Raw genomic sequence first — 22,464 nt, 5'->3', positions numbered from 1 at the left:
ATAATAGTTAAAAATGACAAGAGAAGGTGTGTGAAAGGTGCACACAGATCAGGCTTACATAAAACATGGAATAGATACACATTAGTTCTTCTTGTTGTGATGCAAAGAATTGTGCTGTGGTGAGAGCAGTTCTGAAAAAAAATCAATGTTTCCCTGGCACATGATTCTCCTAATCAGCAATAGGGTTGATAACTGCTTAGAGATCCAACAGGATGGGCTGCATTCTGCACTGACAATAATCAGCAGCACTGTTGTAAAATTGCTGACATGGAGTATTTATCTCTCTAAGCAAGAAGAAAACAGGAGAGATCAAAGATCTGGACTAGTTGTTCTGAGACATTTTTTCTGAAAAAAAAACCTCAATATTTTTTTTTCCTACTTTCCAGCAAAGGTTCTTTCTGTAGCCACAAAAGTTATTTAAGAAATATGTTTTTTCTCATATCCGGTGCTAGTTTTGGATGCAATTAACTAACTGAAGTCTCAGTCTAACAAAGTACTTATCTATTACCCTTAATCAAATTTGATGAGCAGGCCCACTGGATCCCATGAGAACGACTTCTGTTCCTGAATTTGCAAAAAAACCTTTCTGAGTTGAGATGTGAAGCAGTGAAGGTCTGGAGAGAAATGTGCAGAGCGATGCCACTGTGAGCTTTGTAGTGAAAACTACCGTGAAGATTAACATAGATCTAAAGGAAAGCTAGAGGTTTCTGCAGCGGTGAAAGGGTTAATATACTAAGATACCGTGAACAACTACGAGAGCCGTGACTAGTAAAATAAGACACAGTGAAACAAACTTGTGATAGAATGAAAGTGAATTCCGTTTATTTGTGAACATAGAGGACAGTTCATACATTTTTACTGACACACTCACATGTTAGTATTCTGGCCTCCTGAGTCTAATTTTTGCTTATATTACAGTACTTTTACCCCAATTGGGCAAAATAAACAATATTTATGGATGTAAATTACACCCATATTAAGCCCTCCCTAAATTAACACAGCAATACAAAGGGGCCTTAATGTAGACAAAACCCAGCACTAATTTCTCTATTATGTAATTTTCTAATACATTCCATCTATTCTACCTTACCAAAGTTGGAACAAATCTAAACTGCTGCTCAAAAGTGCCTTGATCATTCTTTAACTTTCCATCTACTTCATTAGTTGCCTCTGCTGAAATGCTTCTTCACCCTTTTCATCTGTGTTGTTTGGTTAAATGCTCCAGGAAGAGGATCAAACTGTGGACTTGAGTTTACGGCCAGCATGCGTTTGGCCTGACTGAAGAAGGCACAACTAGATTCTGTGAGGTTAGGAGTTAGTAAATATTCAGGAAAGGCCCTGTTTTCCTAGGCACAAGTAAGTGTACTAGAAACACAAGTGAAGTGAATGGAAAAATCCAAGGCTACCTGCTAAAGCAGAAGGCAATTTACGCACACAGATTACGTCAGTGTCTCATCCAAAATCTCCCCCAACACTTCTGTTTCCTAGTCTTAAATTCACACTTTCTTTTTCTTATCTTCTTTTTTTTTCTCTTGCTCAGATTCCACATCTTCCTCAGGTATGAACACACTTACAGTAACATCGCTGGTCTCTGTGCCATACTTGTTCTTCACCACAACGCTGTACTTCCCAGAGTCGAGTGTGGACACAGCAGAAATGGTAAAGCTGACATTTTTTCCGGATTCAAATTTCAGGATGCAATTAGCATCTGATACAAATGATTTCTCATTCTTCAGCCATGAGACCTCTGGGGTAGGATCTCCCCAGACAGTGCAAGAAAGATTAAGTGCCTATAGAAAAAGTACAAAAGCATTATATGTAAGAGTAAATATTTACTACAAGTTTTGATGCATAATTCTCCAAATGTTCCATAAAGACCCCCATTTAGTTTCCTCCTGTTAGTAAGTGGCTGCATATCACCATCAGTGATCAATAATTTTTGTCTTATCTATCATAAAGGAAAGGAGGAACTCAATTCATTCAAAAACTCCATTAAAACCTTTCAATATTTTGTGGAGCCTCCTCTCTGCTCTCAGGACCACCAGTAGGACTTTCTTCATGCATATTGTTTAGTACAAAATTAGATATTATCTGCATTTGTATTAGACCTGAAATAAGAATTTGAAGAGTTATCGGATGGATTTGTTCAGGTTAAGCTCACAATTTGCCACAGAAGTAAAGAAAGCATATCTCTCTCTCTGTCCTTTTTTTTTTTCTTTTTTTAATAATTACTAGAACAAGGTGTTGCTAGAATAGTTTATTTAATTTAGGATCATTCCAAACTATGCCCCAACAGCTCTTCCACCAGACTTATGTTTTACACACTCCTACAAAACTATTTTTATGTGAAATCGATACAGGCTTTACAGTTTATTGGCTGCTCATACAAGTATTTCCCTCTGAGATTAGAAAGGTTCCTAAGTGCTGAATTCCTTTTTAACTGGCTGAAGGAAGCCTCTTCATTGTCAGAAAGTCAGCTGGAGAGATCACTTGCAGATGAATAGCTTCTGCAGGCTAGCAAGCCTGTTGTGCACATGATGATCAGAACTCCTTTATTTTGCTCTTTTCTTTGCCTTTGTCAGCCAAGAAATTAATGTTTGGGAGACGCTTATACATTTAAACTCATAGAATGCTGTAGACTTCAACATCAATAATCAACTCAATTCTTGAATAGTAAAGAAAGTACTACATCAAAAATTAAATTAGGATACAGGCACAATATTAAGGCTGTCACATTTGGAGCAAATGCCGTCCTTTTAAGAACGAAGAAAATCATTCATAGGAAATCACTTGTGAGTGAAGTCTGATTACCACAGATCTATGAAACAAAGACCTGGGGGGAGAGGGGGTCCTGAAGGCATTAGTTTATTATAATATTGTAATCCTATTTAACTGCTGTCTCTCCTGAGAGACTTAAAGTCCTGGAGGCTTGTTTACGCTCCCTTCCTTGCTGTAACTGTTTTCCCCTCCCCTCATCACAATGCCATGGAAATCTCCCTAAAGGAGTTTGCGAAAGTGGACATCGCACAGAGAGTCAAATGTGAAAGAAAGTTTACAGGGGACGTCAGTGTTACACGGGCCTTTTTATGGACTTTTGTTTAGGAAGGAATCAGTTATGTCTCAATATTAAATAGTACATTAACTTAACTTAAACTGTAATTCAAAGTAGAATCTAACTTTTTCTCACATGATTTTAAAAGAATTTTTACTATAGAAAAAATTTCTTCAGTGACACATGAGGAATGGACTAAGATGAAGAAGTGGAATCAAGTTTCTCCTCTATTTTCTTAAAAGAACTTGATAAAAATGTCAAAAATAGACAACTGAAAAAGCCTCCCATTGTTAGCCCTATATAAACTCATGATAAAAATGCACTATGAGAAATCTCTTGCACAGGCTACCTTCCCTCTACTTCTCTACTTCATATCTGGTAGTGGAAGTAATGGTGGGAGAGGGGACAGAAGAGATACACCCTTCTACCTCTGAGAAGAAAATCAAAAGCAAATCAACCCCACATCCCCTAGGACTCAAACAAGAACAAAAGGGAGGGGGAAGTCTTTGCACCATCAACAACACATATATCTTGGTACCAAAGACATGTTCTGAGTGTGAGGTGGTTGAAGCCTGTTGGAAATAGCCTCTATCTGATTTCCTGCAGCAGCTACAGTTGGTGACTGTGTGGGGCTTTTAAAGCCCTTCTCTCACAGCCCACTCGTGTGAATGTGGTTTTGATTGTTGTATCAGTCCATCAACAGATGAACTGATACAACAGATGAAAAACATGGGGAACACAAGAGGTTTTGCATTTCCCCTTCTTCCTTAACGCTCTCCATGCAAACATACCCTCAGCCTCAGCCTCAGCCTCAGCCTCAGCCAGACACTATGTCTGGGTCCCTTCCAGTACTCAGTATTTCTTTATTGTGTCCTAATTTTCTAATAAGCAACAGATCACTACTGAATAGTCCCAATTGCCACTCAAAAGTCTTAATGAGCTGATGTCCATGACTTCGGCAGCTCTATTAGTGGCATCATTGAAGCCTTAGCTGTTTGATGTGGTGTCAGTTTTCCTTAATTCAGAGAGATACAGGAGCAGTGATAAACCTTTTTTCTTCTAAAACTTTCCTTGAAATAACTGTGTTTTGCTTAACCTTGCATCGCTAGCTCCTGTTTGACATCGGTGCTCCTCTTTTGATGTTCCTAACTCTTATTATTTATTTTCTGGTTACTAATGTGCAGAGATGTATCTTATCATTCCCTGTGCTGATGGTAAGATCTTTGGTTATATTACCATTTTCTGGAAGGCGATTCCAAGATTATGGATCCTTAGCCAAGGAGAAGTGATTGCCTATTGCGACTGCACCCATCTGGTTTAGATTTTTTGTCCTTTGGGCAAGAGACTGTTTGCTGATATGTTCATCTCTTTATTACTCACAAAAACCACTAATTATAATGCTGTATCATCCTGAAATCTTTATCCCAGTGAAAAGAACAAACCATTGTGTCCTGCTCTTCCTGAGTGGAAAGAGGCAACTTTGCCTGTCAAGAAAATTCCCTTTTCCTAGTAGTTGTCTGGCTCTGATGATTGTCAGGACAAAAGGACTGGAAATCAGTCTAGATGTCATGGTAAGTGAGTGGAAGTTACCAGGAAATCTCTTCTACCTCAAAAACCCTGGGCAGTCCTCATCTCTTTGAACCAGATTCCAGGATTTCAGAGCTCCACACAGAAAGGCACAAACAAATCCAGACCCAGGGCACTGGTGTGTGTGCACTTGGAGCAACCCGCTGCTGGAAGTCCAGACCTTTCTGCCCCCTGCTACCTTTTCTGCCTTTCACTGCAGACTATCACAAGAGTAGTATGGGTGTCAGAGGCGACACTGTCATTGTATTTCAAGTATTGCTGTTCCTCTTGCATATTAGCACACACCTGCATTCATGGGCAATTTGGGCTAAGATGCGCACGCATCAATTAAAACTCCCTTCTTCCAGGCTAGCTATGAGGGCAGCAACCCCTGACAGAAGGGTAGGGTGAAGAATTGGTGGGCAGAAGGGTGTAACAAGTTGCATCTAGGTTTGCAAGTACCTGTCTGTCAGAGTTCTAAGTCTCCTTCAAAAATAACCCTCCTTACCCAGTTACAGGCTTTACTTGGTGAGAACAGCCACTCTGGTTAATTTGGCCAGCTGTACACAAAACTTCTACTAGTACCTGCTGTTAGTTCAAATTCCTCCCTAATGCGAACTGACATTTAGCCTTTTGCAATTATATCGCAGTGCTGAAGAGCATTTATGTCTACCAGTGGAAGCTTCTTAGGCCATCTGGAATATTGTTTGATTAGCACTGGATAAACACTAGTTCCTGTATTCTCACACATATCCTTTAGCTCCCATGCAAAAAGCCAGTAAATAGCATCACAGTCATAGTGTTAAGTTTAAGTTTAAGGTATGCATATGCTTGAAATTCACAGGATTCTCTAGGGATACCAATCCGTTCATATAGCTCTAAAGTTACAGCCACACTTGGATTCAGAATCAAAGCTTGCAATTGCCAGTCCTCTACCACGTCATTTACTCTTTTTCAGAAACCTTGATGACTGTGCAGTTTGGATGAATTACACAACAGATATAGAGAACTGCATTCCCCTCTCTCCAGCATATATGCAAACATTAGACAGATGAGCCAGCTACACTCAGACAAGAACTGTTTTCCCTGATCACTCTCTGTCCTGCTCTGTTGCTCCAAAAGATCAGCTACTGAATCCAAAAACATAGGGTCAAGGACATTTGTAATGAGTTCTAGGAGTTTTTCAGTAACTTATTCAAACATCACAAGTGTTCTTGCCGTCATAGACAATGTGTGTCTGGGTGAAATTTTGCAACTCATTTTTTACAGTCTCTCTTTTTTATAAACCCTCCACATTTTGATTTAGTGAGCTCATACTCTTTCATACTCACACAGTCTTTATTTCAACTCTCCTTTGGCAGAAAGCTTAAAACTGATAATAACAACCTGAATTTTATCCCCAGCCAAAGCTGTATGATAATCCCATCTTCAAGCAAAAGCAGTTTCAGCAGAAAATCTGCAAATCCTTTCCGTTTCTTTGTATCTTCCACCCACAGTTCCGCAGTTGCAATACTTCTATTCTCAGTACTTCTGAGAACTTCCTATTTCTACAGCATTCCCATAAACTGCAAAATCCATTAATGAAAGGTCTTCTCAAATGTTATTTCTTTTTAAAATGCCAAGATACTTAATTTTCCCAGAACTACTGCTGTCCACTGCCTGTCGGCAATGTTATATCTTGCATTGTGAGGCAATTCAGGCCAAGACTTTAGATACTTAACGCTTCTGTCCAGCTTATGATCAAACGCTTTTGACCCAGCTGATCTATAGCCAGCTGAAGCAGGAAGTATGAGGCAGTTGCCTTTCTGTAGTCGTCGTGTTACAGTGTTTCAGTTCTACTCGTACACCTTATTTCGACATTCATGCACATTTTAAACAGAAGTGGCTAGTGTCTGACCAAAGGGAAGTGAACAGCAGACACTTCTTGGCCTCAGTACTGTGATGCAAAATCTTGTAGAAGAGGAGCGCTGGGAAATGATTACTAGATTAGAAAAGACTTTTTGGGTCATTTGTTCAGTGCTCAAGCACCAATGTAGCCACATTCCTCTGATAGCGCTTTATGATAATCTTTCGGCTAAACTCTGCTAACTAATATAATCCAGTGTCATATCAGTAACTTCTTTTGACTTCCTTCCTATTTACCCTGATGAAATAGAGAAGACTTTCTCCTTTTGCCTAGAAGAGAATTGAATTAGAACGGGTTACATGTTTTATACTATTTAAAACCCAACCTTTCCAGGTCTGACTGTCTTGCTGTGTCTTGAGAAAGTTAACTGCATAAGCTACTAGCTTATGTAGTTAACTACTATGACTAGCTATCTTGTAAAAAAGGAATGAAAGCTTCCCTGACAGCCTGCTACAAAAATCTAACTGTGAAACCTGCGCATAAATTTTTTAAGAGGTGGTTACATAAGTTTTTGTCTCACTCGCATTGTCATCTCACTTTTATCTAATACTTAAGAAAAGAAACTGCCCTAAAAACATAAACCCATCTGTCCAAGATTGTTGAATTATATACAGAAGACAGGAAATGAATAAATAATATAGCAGATATCAAAGATGGAACCTTTCAAAAAAGGTGAATATTTTCCCATTATTGAAAGGCATTCAAGCTGTTTGGCTGCTGTATAAAGCTTCAGTTTATTTACTGTACCTTGCCTTCCTGGATGGTGACAACATCGGGCAAACCTCCAAGTACCCGTGCACGATCTGAAAATACATGAGCATAATTTTCTTTAATGTTTCAAAATCAACTCTGTCCCAGATTTTGTTTCCCCTCTAGTTCTCTCCTTTTATCTTATTTACGTACAACTTGTCTCTAGTGTATGCACATGGAGAGAATTATTCAGCATTCTTAGTGCACCATTTGGACTTAAAGTAATATTAAATTCAAAGCAAAAGATGTGTTAATAAATTAAATTCACTGCAAAAGATGTGTTAATAACTGGCCGTCAATTACTTACTGAGGGAAATTAAAGTACATGGCTGTGTCCTGCAGATTTTGCCACCAATAATTCAGTGCTACTTTTGACTGCGCAACAGAATCTGAATTTTTAGGATCTGGTGCCCTAAATTTTCCATGTCATAACCCAAAAACTCTGGTTATGAAAAGAAATGAACAACAGTGGAGATTAGGCTTTGATCTAAATGCAAGGACAGATTCCAATCTTGGTGACAGCAGTGAAATTCCACCATTTTGTTTGGATATATTTGGGTGTAAATGAGATTAAAAACTGGTCTACAGCTTTAATTTCAAAGTCCTATAGCAATCTTACCTAAATAAAACCAAGCTGAGTACATGCAGCCTTTGATGTACTCATTCTGAGATATGGATTTTGTTAGTTTTAAGTCTTGGTGGAGCTTGGCAGAGGAAGGAAATGAGCACAGAGTGCTCCCTTCATCACAGCTGCTAATGCCCCATCCTGTAAAATATGTGGTCTGGAATAAATAACCTGATGAAATCAGAAACAAGGCTACTATATTACATCAAGTAACATGCTAGCCCTGTGTGAATGGTCCGCAGTCAGAAATGAGTGGCTTAGGGTAGTGCTATGGATCCCTTCATGTTGTCTCAGCTGAGACTAGTAGGGATTGGTGTACATTTCCATACACTATTTGGAGTGTATGTCCAGCAAGGAGTCAGCTCAGCTCTATACCCACTCTATCCTCGTTTCTATACAGGTCTGAAAGAAATAGGCAGTAGGGGAATTTTTTGGGATGTTACATTTTCCAAGCATTTTTGTGCAAATAGGAAGAAGATAGAGTTTAATAATTCAAGCTGATTTCTAACGACTTATTAATTAATACATAATTTTTGTTATACTTATTATGTTGGAACTGACAGTTATAAATGCCAAAGTATCAAGAGATTCGAAGATCTGGGTTTCAGCTATACAAAAGCTAGTACAGCTTTCTTATCCACAGCATCTCCACATGTGCTGCAGAGCCATTTAACAATTTAGATAGTTTGAAACTAGCTGAGCGATTTTCTCCAGCAATTTCCAAAACAAAGTGACTTTTGTGCAGAGAACATGCATGAGACATTTCAGCAATAATACTAACTTTTAGAGAAGGCTAACTGGTAATGAGAACAGGAGCTCAAACTGGAAAAATCAACATAGCCCATAATTAGTGTCATAAAGCTGCAATGTTATAATGCTAAGTCACTGAAAGGTCACTCCCCTTGCTTCTCCTTGGTGTTAGGAAAAATGAGTATTAGGATGTGCATGTGCACACACACACGTATACATGCTCTCTCTCTCCCAACATACAACCTTGAGGATAGAAAAAAAACCCCTTTAGAAACAATTTATCATAACTATTGTCCAAGAAGGCCCACTTACTTTTTTCTGCAATTGCAGCTTGCCTGGAGTTGAGAGAAAAAAAAAGAGGTTTCATTCGAGGTTTACTTACAGTTGCTGAAAAACACCTTTTGTTTTTAACTGGTTTTGATCAATTAAGGAGAATCTCATCATTTGACAATACTGTTTTTCCTTTAATACCAAGATGTTATATAAGAATTATACCAAAGAATTCAAATATGAAACTCCTACAGGCTTCTGTAGGACTAGGATTTGTTTCACAGCATATTTTTAGCTCTAACACAAAACAAACATAAATATAGTTTTTGTTTTTTAGGAATGTCATTACTGCATTTAGATGACATAATACTTACTTTAATCTCTGGAATTCAGCAAAGGCTTCATCAAATGCTTTGTAAAGAGAAAAGTTGATTTTAAAGGTAGGTTCATAGAAGGGTCATCACAAGTTTAAATTTAAAATGTAGACAAATTTAAAATGTAGAAACATTAAAGAAACATTAATGTATTGATGCATGTTTTGATATGGTATAAGCCGTAAAATGCTGAATGAGTTAACTAATAAAGGCAATCTTGTGCATGAGAGCTACTACATATACATATGCACACATAAACACCCATTTTTTCTTCTAGAAGTTAGGCTTTAACACAAAGAGATAGGGGACTGATAGGCTGAAATTACCTCACAAAACTTGGAAAAAACCAATAATGTACAATATCATTGATACAGATTAGAGGATACCAGAGATTTACTTTTTCCAAGTATTTTTCACATCTGCTCTGAAGCATCACGCTGATAGCCATGAACAAACCAGTTTGCTATTGCAAACTGTTCTGTCTTTCATAAATTCTGCCAAAGTTGCAAACCTCTCCCCCTTCAAATGGGAAGAAGGAATATCTTTTCTCAGAAACTGGGAAAAGAGTACAGAAGGAGCAGTGTGAAGCCGATTCTGAAGCTATCCCCTCCCTTACACAGAGCTTGCAGACCCAGTGTGAAGCTTTGTGCATGGCAACTACTGTGGACGGAAAATCAGTGCTTCAGAAGGGGCTCATCTGTTCCCGAGGATCTGAGTGCTCTCTCAGAGGAAAAGCTTCCAAAAATCAGTCCGAATAATTTCAGCTGTTCCCCTAACATTACTTCATTATGTTGATGAAAAGGACCAGTCTTGACATCTTTGAAGAATAAGTAGCCCTATTGTATCCATCAAAGAAGTACAGTGGGAAAGTAACGAAACAAACTTGTCCCTCACTTCCTCTTCTAAATGCTACTTGGAAGGGTGAGACACAGAGGTCATTCAGTGCTGCAGCTTGTATTTAAAATTGCCAGCCAATGCCAGAAACACAAGGGTTTTTGTAAAATGTCCCAGAAAGTGAGCTGGCATCTCAGTGGGCAGCACTAAGGCAAACTACAAGCTGATATTTGGTATAGGAAAACCTGGTTTGCAGTTTATGACCTGAGAGCAGATGTTGGGGCAAATGATTTATGCTCTTCCCAGGCTGCTGAGCTGCGAGGTACACACAGAGACCCTACACCTCAATGGATAACAGGTCTGCAGCAAGATCCTGCTACAGATGCTCCTATTCTGCCACAGTGTAATGCTCACATACAGATGATATTAATAGACTAAATGGCCTACCTTGTCCAGAAAGATCCACTGTCTTTTTGTGTCCTGTTTTACCATCAAAGAGCTCCATTGTATATTTGCCCTTGTCTTGTGGAGTTGGCTCGTTGATCTGCAACCAGATCTGCTCCCCAGTGACACCAGTCTTAACCCTGTCTGTATATCTAATCTGGGCATCACTGAAAAATACAAAACAAAATTTATCCTTTCATTTTACAGGAGTATAAATAGGATTTGCTCATGTTGACTTACTGAGTACATTTGCTGCTAGTAAATGAATTCCAAGGTGCTATGGTATGCCATCATATTTTGAAAATTTTGAAGCCAAATTCTTGCTGAAGACCAAAGTGGCAGAATTCATGGGACGGAATTTTCTTTTCAAATTCTAGCTTTACTCAAAGTTTGCAGAAAGGTGATGCATCTTAGTACATTCTCTGAGTCATAAAATAGTCATATAAAGTTAAGACCTAGGTGTCTAAAGAGTAATCTATGCATCTATGAACATTTGTTCATGTTCTCTTCTTAGCATAGGTTTATTTCTGCTCAGGCAAAACAAGACTATGTCTATGTGGCTGTACCTACAACAAAACCACTTTTGCTATTAATAGTGTTTGCCCCATTAAAATGTCTTTTGATGACCTGCCACACTTTGGCCTTTACAAAAAAACATACTTTGACATCAGTCTGTGCAAGAAGATATTCCTCCACAAAAAAATACCAGTTTTCCAGCTTCCTAGCTCAGCAATTAATTGTCCGGGGTGAGGGGAAAGATATTTGCCAAATAATTTATCCTTAAACTGATAACTTTGAATTATACTAGAGCAATTTTGCTAGATTAATTCAATGTGCTCCAAGATAAAATTAGTTTCTAAAAATGAAATAGAAAAAAAAAAAAAGAGAGAGGGGAAGAGAGGGAAAAGGGAGAGAGAGAGAAATCCGGACTACTTCATATTCACTTCCAGTTTTGAAATGCTTAAGACTCCTGGCAATACCAGGTCAAAATGGATGCCAAGCAGCAGGAAAACCTCAGACTGCTTTCTCTTCTCTGAGCTCTTTGCTGGTTTGCATCAGCTCCTATAATTTATAGCCAGAATGCGACAACATATCCTTGGTATTCTGTGCCTCATTTACATGCAGTTTTGTTGAAAGATCAGTAATTCGGATTCCATCCTAAAGACTAACTACTACCACGTCTACAGGAAGTGAAATAGCAGTAATATTAATAATGGATTTAAAGTGATCTATGTCATTTACTTCTCCAGGTTTTCCAGTGCTAGTTGTTCTCTCTGGCTGAGCATGCAAAGCTGTCTAATGGATTTGGATATGCAACTCCCACTAATTTTAAGGGGAGCTGGGAATTCAAATTCTTGTAAAAAAATCTCAGTTCTTCTGTCTGCTGCGGTTAGGTTGTTAGCTCTCACAGGGGGGGTTGTCTGGATTTTACTGCTCCAGGCATATGTTGGAGCTTGCTTCGTCTCCTAAACATGAACCCATGCATTAAGAAGATGTGCCCGTTTGTCCCAGGTCCTGCGAATTACAGCCTCTAGACAAGCAGACCTCCAGGCTTGATATCTCTGCACCATAATACTGGCCTTTTTCAAAGCCTGCCAGTTCCGCGGTTTATACTTGTGTGGCTCCTCAAAACAGATTCAGGCAAAGATGCAGCCCCTATCTGGAAAGTGGGAAGTGGGAAGTGCTCTGAAGCACACACATGCACACAGCATGGGACTACCGCTCTCATGATGGAGACAGCATGGTGGCCCTGCACCACCAAGACCTACCTCTTGTGCCAGTTTCATACTGGCGTGATTCACTGAAGTTAATAGGACTCGTGCAAGAGAAGATGAAAGGAAAACTGGGCCCAATAGCTCTCACATATCCAAGTTTTGTTCAATTTGTAAAAGCAAAAAACACTTAGACTTTTGCAAAGCCTTTGCATACTTACTTGTGCACCCAGCCTACTCTCAGATCTTCCACATAATAATTAACAAAGGAGTACAGTCTAATACCCTCAGCTGTGCTCTGGATTTTCAGGTCTGTTGCAGATAAAGCTGAAAGAAGAGCATATGTTTTTATGCAGCCATTCATGGAGTGTCACAATGAGTCATTCATCTGAAAAGAGAATTAAATGCTTACCAATCCTTCTGCATACTTCATTCATCAGATCCGCAAAAGCTGTGGAAATAAAATCCGTAGACTATAAGTCTTTGCCTGCAGCTCAAAGTGTCAGTAAAAGCACAAGTACTGGCTCTGAAATATTCTCCCCAGCAGGTTTCAAACAGAAATCAGAGTTACCTTGAAAAGCATATTAGAATTCTAAGTAATGCAGAAATACAGCCTGTTATTCCATGATTTCCTGACTTCATTTAACCATAGCCTTGACGAATACTGCTGCAGCTGAACTGAGCTACGCTCTCTTTTTTTTTTCCTCTGTAAATTACACTATTCAGCTGGAATGTTAACCCATCCATACACATTATAATGGACATGAATTTTTCCCCACTGGCTTGGAAAAATAAATAGTACTGAAATACTAAAAATACAGGGAGTACAATGAGTGGAAATGCTCCTAAAGAAATGAATGGGAAAACATAATAAAAATGTGAAAGCTTTTAAAATTATATAGTTCTGTAATTTCCTTTTATACCTGTAGACTTCTACTACTGATGTGCCTCTGGTGAAAAGTGTTATTTTGCTTAGCTTTACTTGTAATGTTCTCCCAAAATTACACATAATCCAAATGCAATAAGCCATATCCAAATGTTATTTGTACTGAAAAACTGCAGTTTTCTAATGAGACACTCTTACACACAGGAGGAACAAAACCACCTGGAAGTGACTTATGCATTTGTCAATATTATCAAAAACTCATTCGCGGGCAAGCAGTTACCCTATAAACTGGTACGGCTTACAGTGCTCAGCACGTGGCTCTAACCTGCATCCGTGAGCTTTAGTTCACTTGAGTCCTTTCCTCTGTCATCCTTCAATATGACTTCATAAGTTCCAGCATCTTTCTTAGAAAACTGTAACACAGTAGCAGCAAAACATTCAACATATTCATTTATTAAGTTTATTAAGTTTATTTATAAGCATTCACAATAGTTACTGTAGAAGTCTAGATTTCCCTGTAGATACCTCTGCTGTTTCTGTTATGGGAATTTAAAAAGCTGGATTTAGCCTTTGAAATAAATCCTTTTTCTCACAAGGTACTAACTCTTTGGAAGAGCCCTGAGCCTGTGGCCTCACCAGGGCATTTGGCCAGCACAGCCAGGGGCGCCTGTCCCACCAGGGCCATGGGCAGAGGCCCTCCAAAGCCTGGCCCTGGGGAGCCGCTTTGGGCCAAGGGGCTTTGGCAGGTGCCCACCCAGCCTTGGCCCATCCTGTGACGGTGCCTGATGCTCCCCAGGGCTGGGGCTGCCCCGGCTGCCCCCGGGACCCTGCTCCCTTGGGGCGGTGGGACGGGCCCAGGTGGCCAGCACCGGCTCTGCCCTACCGGCAGCCCCCAACACTGGGGGGCCCTGGCCCTTCTTCCCTTTCGCAGCTAGAGGAATTGAGATGCAGAAGGGGTTAAGGCAGGTCATGGCCAGAGTCCACAGCAAAGCTGGGTGCTGCCCTGAAGTCCCTCTGGTAAGTCTCACGGCTGACTGCAGAGACTGGTCTTTCTAAAGTCCGCGAGGGACACACACTTTCCTAATGCAACTCAGGCAACATAAATGTGGTCTCGTTCTGTTGTTAAACTGATCTGAAAAGGAAGTGACAAGCTTATTATCTCCTTTGTCATCACTTCCTGATAACCTGAATTAGCAGAGTTAAAGACAGAAATTTGCCTTAGCTAAAGTACAGACACCTTGGGAGCGTTTCCATTCTTAAAGCCCACTTCCTATTTTGATTGTTCTGCTGAACTATCAGATTAGATTGTATCTTCCATCTCAATTCATTTAGGGCTAACAAAGACAGTCACTCACCTCTGATATCAGCAGAGTACATACACCATCTTTAAAGTCATGTTCTTCATCTACCATTATCTCCCTGTCATCTTTGTACCATACAATGTGTGTTTCCTTCTTAATATTAGCCACCTAAAATGGAGGAAAACCACATCATTATTATTCTGTTCATTTGATCAGATGAACTTAGTACTGCATAGATTAGCCTACTTAAATCCTGGGGTAGCATAAAAGAGCAGCAAACTTAACAGCTTGACTGCAGTGAGCTATAAGGACGTTGTTGCAGGCCTCACTAGTAAAATGAAGGATGCAAGAAGGAAAACTGAAGGGATGAAAAGAGAGAGAAAAGAACTGTGAACAGCCTCAAGGAGTGCAGGTAACCACTGAATCCTGCCCAGGGGATTTCTACACACACGAACAGGCAGCAAATCAGAATGTCCCAGAATTCACAAAGCACCCTCGTGCCTATTCAGGTCCCTGGAGGGATGGATGGGCGGATGGATGGAAGGGTGCATGGGTGCATGGATGTCTGATAGACCTGAAAAAAAAATTTTAAGTTATTTGCCAGCATGTTTTGTCCGGAAAAAAAACAGAAGCAAAAATGTTTTGGTGTGTTTATTCCTGCTTGCGATACGTGTCGGGATACACAGGGAACCGAAGCGCTGGTCCTAACTCACTTCAGAGAGCTCACCGGAGAGCTACCAAATGAGAACACCTTTGTGGCCTGGAGGCAGGTGTTCTTCATCCCTTTAGAGCAAATGTTGCCTTCCTTCCTTCCCACTCCTTGTCTTGGTCTCTCCTTTCTGTTAAATGCCTGAATTATGAAACTACACAGGCACCTCTAGCAAGTCTCAAAATACCAAAGGTGATAAGCACTGACCAAATAATAAAAAAGCCCCTGCCTTGAAGAATTTTTCTTTCTCTTCTACCCTCTCTTTCAATCCTGTACAGAATAACCAATGTATTGCTGTTTGTTGAGATACCGTATTTCTGCAAAGAAAACAGAGCTTTCTGATTATACTGGCAATTTTTATCAGATATGCCTGAGTTCAAATCACTTGGATTTCGCCACTGTCCTCTCCTCTGTCGATCTTTGAGGTCTATTTTTTGCTTTACAGATACAGCCCTAAGTCTCAGATGATCTGCAATCACACCAGGAGGATTAGCCTTTGTGTTTTCAGAGGCCCTGTCACTATCCAATACGTAACAGGAAATACAAAGGCAAAAGGCATGTCTTCAGTCCTTTCCCTCCCCATCTAAGCAGGGGCGGTTCAAAGTGCTTTTTTGAACACTGTACTTCTAATGTTTTTCTTGCCTCTTACCTTACATTTCAACAGCACGTTGCAATCACTGGTAACTTCCCATCCCAGTTTATCCACAAAATGAGGACCTGTTTGAAATTACAGATATATTTTTTAAAAACTCGTCAGTGGTATTCACAATACAAAAGCAAAGGCAAATATGTTTTTCTTGCAAGAATACTGTTATATTTTAATGTGTTCATCTTTTTCCTCTATCTCCTTCTGAAGGTAAGCAACTATACAGACAGAATAAGAACATCTATTTCAAATTAACATATATAAACATACTACTATGCTTAACAAAATAACATATATGTGATTCTGATGAATATTCATATCATCACCTTGTTTCCTGTGCCACTCTTTTCTCTGGAAATCTGCTTCGTTCTGCAGCTTCTTGAACACTAGGGATAAAAAACAGGAAAAAAAATAAGGCTAAACAAAAGTATGTCATTTTTACAGTACTGAATGTTGTTATAACAGTTAGGTGAAACTCTTCCTTTCTTGGAGGTCAGTGACAATTCTGCCATAGGGTCAAGTTTTTCCCTCAGAAACTAAATACTGACCATGTCAAAGAGTCAGAAGTTGATTACAGCTAAACTAAATATCTAGCAGCTTACAGTCATCAGGAGTTTAACATGTGTCCCTTCTGATGAAGTGTTATCTTCAATTATACAGCCACTTCTCACTCTCAGTAGGAAGAAAAAACAAGAACGACTGCCGCACCAGCAAGCAGCTGAAATTCTAAAAGAGGTGCGGGTATGTACTGCTAGCTGACATGAGCGGGTATTTACAGCAGTTCATTATTCTGGGAAATCTTCACTGCAGCTGTAGAAAAGCAAACCATGACAAGCTGCAATATTTTACATTTCTATAACAATTCCGCTTTCTCCAGACACTTTACAAATAGCTGTTCGCACACAGACTCTGTCCTATATGAGGCAGGCAGGTGCTGTAACATGACAAACCACTGGAACTCCTGTTAGTATAGAACCAAGAAAACACAGACACAAGTGAAGAGGACAACTGAGGTAACCTTGGTGTTGTTCTTCCAGCCTATACAATAAAAACCAAAGCGTGGATTAGCTTACCATCGCCAATGAGGACAAGGCTGGATTGGTTGGCTGCTTTTCCATCCTGAAGCTGGAAAGTGTAAGTTCCTTCATCCTTGTCCTCAAGTTTATCCATAATCATTTCAACAAGGCCTGTCTTCTGGTCCATCTTCATTTTGTATTTCTTCAGGAACAGAGAGCAAAGCAACAATTAATAGACATCATAATCAGAGAATATTTGGCAAACATTATATGGCATCTTTAGTTAAAACTCTTTGTTTTCTTTATTCGGATTCTTGATATGTCTATCACCAGGTCTGAACATGTATCCAAACAAATAAGAAATCTGTTAATGATGGAAGCCCATTTACTAATGCTGTAAGTATATGTCATTCCTCTTCCACGCTGACCATCATATTCTTTTTCATTAGAAAGGCTTAGATTTGCATATCTTCAAAATAATACTATCTTTGAGATGACGATATTTTTATAAGCTTTAATGTAGAGTGCTCTATCCCTGTCTTCTAACTGACCGCACTGTGCAACAAAAGCATGTCGTGTCACATCTTTGGGAATAACCAGTTCTGCTGCTAGAAGGTTCTGCACCTGTGAGTTTTCTCTTCATAAAATGAATTCCTACAAACAGCGTCCAGATGTGAGAACCAAGCGTAAGTGTATACTAGGGCCATAGATGAAGGAGATAGGATGAATCTGGGCTACTGCAGTGACTTCTCAGAGACCACAGTAGTTACTTACCTGGGACTACCTTATTACAGGAACTCCTGTGGTCCCCATTTGTTTACAGTGTATGTGGTACTCACAGAGGTCGCAGGAAGTCATTTAATTCCACTTTATAAACTGCAACCAGTAGAATTCAGCTGTAGCTCAGAATTATGGACAAAATCTTTCTAGTGATGTTTCCAGTGACATATGATACTTCTCATGAAAATGCATTAGAATGGAACACTAGTTGAAAGCACATTAGAGACAGCGACATTAATACTCATTGCTCATAAAAAGGCAAACATCTGTTGGGAATGAAAAGGCTTACCTCTCCATTAAAAATCTCCTTATCATTAAATATAAAGTTGGCCTTTGCATTGCCAGACAGTTTTTCAGCTTGCAACCAGAATCTCACTTCTCCTTTTTCCAAAATTTCCACCGCCAACTCAGAGACAAGTGGGACAGCTATACAGAAGAAAGAAAGGAATGAAGCACATACATACTTTATCTGCGTCCCAACAACTATTTTCCTCTATAATCAGAAAGCCACGTCTTCTCTTTGTGCTCAGATGTATGCAGTGTAACTAACCTATGATAGCTCTTCATACATACAGAATGCCCCTCTACCCAGAAATAAATCAGATGACAGATGAGATTTAATTGTTTGATCCTGCAGTCGCTAGGTCTGCACTGACTGGAAATGTTCAAGATTTGAGTTATGCATGGTGTCTCCACTCTAATACGAAGCTAAATCTATTTCGAAGGTAGAGTACAAGTAGCTCTGTAGCATGATATGGGTCTGTACGGCATAAGACAGTGAAGTGACCCAGCAGGAAAAAAACAAGCAAACAAACAAACAAACATAAAGCCTAATCAGAAAGTCAATGCTAAACTGCAGGTTGGGGGATTTTTCTAAGCACTCTGATCCTCTGTGGGTGAAACTTTTATCTCTAGAACTCACTTATTACCGCAATACACCATAAATCTCACCTGTACATTTGTTTACACACAAATAGAGAAATCCATGGCATATAGACCAATTCCTTGCTTAAGTAGGAAAAGTTACTATTAATTGTGCTATACCACAGCAAATTTTAGGGCTTTTTTTCATTTTTCCTTGTTCTTGTCAGTAAAAGTCCTGAACCTGCTTTCAGTCCAACTTTTTGTTAAGATAGTTCAGTCAGGAACATTACATCACAGAATCACAGAATATGGGCATTTAGACTCTGACTTGGGGGCATGTTGATCATTGTATTGGTTTCCATCACTTTTAGCTATTTTAGTGGATGCTCAAATTTTCAACAAAATCATACTCTCAGGAGTATGTGAACATTGCCCAAATCTCCACTTTCACAGCAGTGTAAAGCCCATGTTGCAAGGCAGTAACATCGAGCTGCGGAGGGGGATATGCAAACACATTGTGAAATGCTTGATTATGTAGTCTGGTGACTGATGCAAAACTACATCTCCTCCCAGATGAATCCCAGGAACAGGTTGTTTCATTAACTTCATGTATGCAACGACCCAGCTATAGCAGGAAAGGAACCGGGACTGAGGTAGTCACTAATTTGTCTCGTCTTTCTATGTTCACCACCCGAAACAACCGAGGTGCTTTCCGGCTGCCATTCTACCCTGCTGCCAAACAAAGTGAGTGGCTGCATGTGAGGACTCCCTGCATCCTTCATGCGCTTACTCCTTCCACGCACGCACGCCTACCCACGCTCATCCATACCCTTTCAATGCTTGAGGGACACAGAACCTGTCTCTGGTAAGAAAAAGGCTGTCAGGAGGTAAGACAACAGTCACAGGAAAAAAAAGGAATTATGAAAAAGACGCAGGCACAACCAGAGAGAGGAAAATGGTTGAAAAGGAGTCAGGAGGAACAGAGCTACCGAAAAGGAGCAGGGCAAAGAGCAACCACATTATGAGTGTGCCGCAGCCATGCAAAAGGTACATGTGAAGCTTCCTCGCCTACTGAACCAATTTTCTTATGAGAAACAAAAGGAATTTGGAATCTGGCATAATTTCTTGAAACAAAGTGACTTCAAAGCCACAGGAGCCAGCAGAAGCAACAGGAAGGGGGTGTGAATACATATTAGGCTGTGCTGCTCTTGTCTCACTGTCAGCTCAATGGCAATTTTAAGCTCATCACTTGATTTCTCTGTAATTAACTATGAATATCTTAGTCTAAAATGGAGAGGGAGAAAGTATACCAGAAATTGTTGCAGAAAGGGCTGAAAAGATGTAAAAGGATTCTCTTTTGCGAAAATATCCTTCACCCCCACCAAGTCCAAAGGAATCTGACTATCAGAGCGAACAGTCCTCTGCAAGCAAAAGTCTTACTTCTGTTTTCCCAAGCACCAACTGACAGCTGCTTCAGGGATTTTCCAGTCATCATGCTTACAAGGTTTTACATCCTATTGGTACAACATCCCAAATTACCTCATGCACGTGACAGAACGTTCTCAGACCATTACCAAATTGAAGAGTTGGAACAATTTATTTCTGACCTAACACCATTGCTCTATTGCTCTCACATATAGTTGAATTCTCTAAGACTGGATTATTCAAGCAACCCATTTTCCAGTGAAGGTGCCAGCTGTAGGCGTTTCTAAGCATAAGCTACAATTAAACGCAGTTCGGAAGTACAAACGAACAAACAGGCAAGTGCTTCTGTTTAATCAGAAATGCCTATGACTAATTTTTTTGTAGAGGATTTTGGTAATCCTCAAAAAGATTATCCAGAGATACGACTAAAGTTCCATGTTGATCGACAGGCACTCATTATTATTTTTCCAGCCTCATAGGCATAGCCAGACACATCCCAACCTCTGTTTGTACTTGATTAGTTTTGTGGTGTCCACAGGGCCTGGAAGGGTCAAAGCAAGTACAACAGTTTTCTTCTTTAAATGTTATGATAAATTCTGCAGGAATTTCTGGGTTTGCCTGTGTCTCCTGGCTACTTCATGCACACCTAGAAATGTACCTAACAATATGTGAGAAAAGGCACAGTCCGTGTCCTGAGGAGCTTATATTGTGACATTAACTATGAATACAGAGCATGGAAGAGCACTCAAAAGAGACGGGTCAGCAGAGCAGGTAAGGACGTGATGCAGTAATTAGGGCTTGTGATGACTAGCTTTCAGTGTAAAGACATAATTAGGAGGAAAAGGCTGGGAGGAGCAGGAGTAAACAAGGTGATGCTTTGGCGGTTATTAAGCCGTCAAAAGGTGATACAATATGTTCAGAAGAGTAGAGCTGATATGAAGAAGACACAGGAGGAAATGAGAAAGAGAGATGATGTGGGCAAGAAGACAGGCAATTTCTGAGGCCAAGCTTTGGCCGGACTGGAAAGGTGGAATGCGGGCTGAATTGGCAGAGTTTACAGCAACGCACGCACAAAGTTGAAGACGTTAAAACATAGGCAAGAGTTTTAGTGCTGGGAATGAAGAAGGGGATGTAGCAGAAGAAGATAAGATTTAGATCTTGTCTAGTTGCATGTAACAGGATTCATTCTACTGTTTAATTGATTATTTTTTTCAATTATTCAAGTTACGTTCTGCTGAAAATAACAAAGTTGCACTACTGCCAGGATAACATAAAGATGTAGGAGTTCTGTGAACTTAATAAAAATAGCATCCCAAGCAGCAAGAAAGATGTTCGTATTGTCAAGTGTTACAGAAGAGAGGGAGGGAATTAATTTCAAAAGGAAAATTGCTGTTTGTATAGATCTTTACAGCTGAGTTTGCTACAGTTGTCTGCTTTATCAGTCTTGAATTTAACTTATATTAACATCAATTAGATTAAAGGTAAAGAGGCAGAGAATTACAGCTTCTCAAATCAGTTTAGGTATTCTGAGTAAGTATAAAAAGTTGTTCTGTAGAAGAAACGAACACGACGGGATACTTATTTCCCATTTAATATATAGACTTATTATATTATATGCTAGACAGTAGCATGCAACAGAGCAGAAAGAACATGAAGACTACACAAATGTACTTGAAGAAAGAGAAAAAATAAAGGAAACTTAGATTTGCAACTCAAAAACATGCTTTCATTTGAAACTGCTGTAGAAAATTCCCTACCTGATGCTGGCAGGAGCTTTGTGATACATACCCCAATGCATGCAAACCTTTCCCCTACAGACATGTTCAATTCACTTACTTGGGAATTTGCGTTCATGGCTCAGAGCAAGCAGACGTTTCATTTCTGCAAAAGTCATAAAATAATTATTATGGGTGTGCATGCTTTATGGAAAGAAGAGATAAGGAAAACCAGATGTGAAAACAAAATCAGCATGCTAAACGGAGATTCTTTTTTACCTTCCTCATCAATTGTGTAGCTTGATGAAACTCCATCAGTGTCTGTAACGAGACAAGAGTAAATTCCCAAATCATCTTCTCCAAGATCCTTAAAGGTAGCTTTTGACCTTTAGAAAAAAACATTTTGATCAAAAGATGAGACCAGTGTGAACCAAAACCCTCTTTTATCTCTGTAACACTAGAGAGAAATATTCCTGTATTCCTTCACTTTGAACAGGAAAATATTGGGCCCTGGCCAGTATGCAGAAGGGTATGTTCTGCCATGTGTATTATAAATGGAGATAGCACAGCCTATTTATCTAGTTTATGTGGACTCTGTCAGTGAAGCAGAGAGGGAAGAGAGAACCAGGAACATCCATAGCACCATGAGAGTGAAGGTTGCCTTTGCAAGGGTAGCAGCACAGATCTGGGCACGAGCTGCACAGCCTTTTTTGGGAAGCTCTATAACAGTACTGGAGCTAAGCAGTTTAAGCTAGTTCAAGTATGCCTAAAAAAAACTTTGTCACATCTTTGATGAGCATGGAAGCATCCTATAATTCAATTTTCATATGCTATATCAA

At 39.7% G+C, this 22,464-nt stretch overlaps 1 protein-coding gene across 1 annotated transcript in view; it reads right to left on the bottom strand.

The window, feature by feature from the left end:
- The window catches only part of MYOM1 (myomesin 1), an 80,239-nt gene that overhangs the window by 3,362 nt on the left and 54,413 nt on the right, over nt 1–22,464 (bottom strand). The window contains exons 24-38 of the mRNA XM_009667099.2: nt 21,905–22,011; nt 21,747–21,791; nt 17,911–18,047; nt 16,899–17,043; nt 16,152–16,211; nt 15,829–15,896; nt 14,525–14,638; nt 13,495–13,582; nt 12,696–12,734; nt 12,505–12,610; nt 10,575–10,738; nt 9,294–9,330; nt 8,962–8,984; nt 7,272–7,327; nt 1,575–1,790 (exon numbers count right to left, since the gene is read on the bottom strand). Of these exons, the coding sequence (XP_009665394.2) occupies nt 1,575–1,790; nt 7,272–7,327; nt 8,962–8,984; nt 9,294–9,330; nt 10,575–10,738; nt 12,505–12,610; nt 12,696–12,734; nt 13,495–13,582; nt 14,525–14,638; nt 15,829–15,896; nt 16,152–16,211; nt 16,899–17,043; nt 17,911–18,047; nt 21,747–21,791; nt 21,905–22,011 (1,405 nt within the window). The remainder of the gene's footprint in view (nt 1–1,574; nt 1,791–7,271; nt 7,328–8,961; nt 8,985–9,293; nt 9,331–10,574; nt 10,739–12,504; nt 12,611–12,695; nt 12,735–13,494; nt 13,583–14,524; nt 14,639–15,828; nt 15,897–16,151; nt 16,212–16,898; nt 17,044–17,910; nt 18,048–21,746; nt 21,792–21,904; nt 22,012–22,464) is intronic.

Source organism: Struthio camelus, chromosome 2 (genome assembly GCF_040807025.1).
Source record: "Struthio camelus isolate bStrCam1 chromosome 2, bStrCam1.hap1, whole genome shotgun sequence".
Lineage (NCBI taxonomy): Eukaryota > Metazoa > Chordata > Aves > Struthioniformes > Struthionidae > Struthio > Struthio camelus.
Note: the sequence above shows the minus strand (reverse complement) of the source record. Positions and strands in the feature narration are given on the sequence as shown.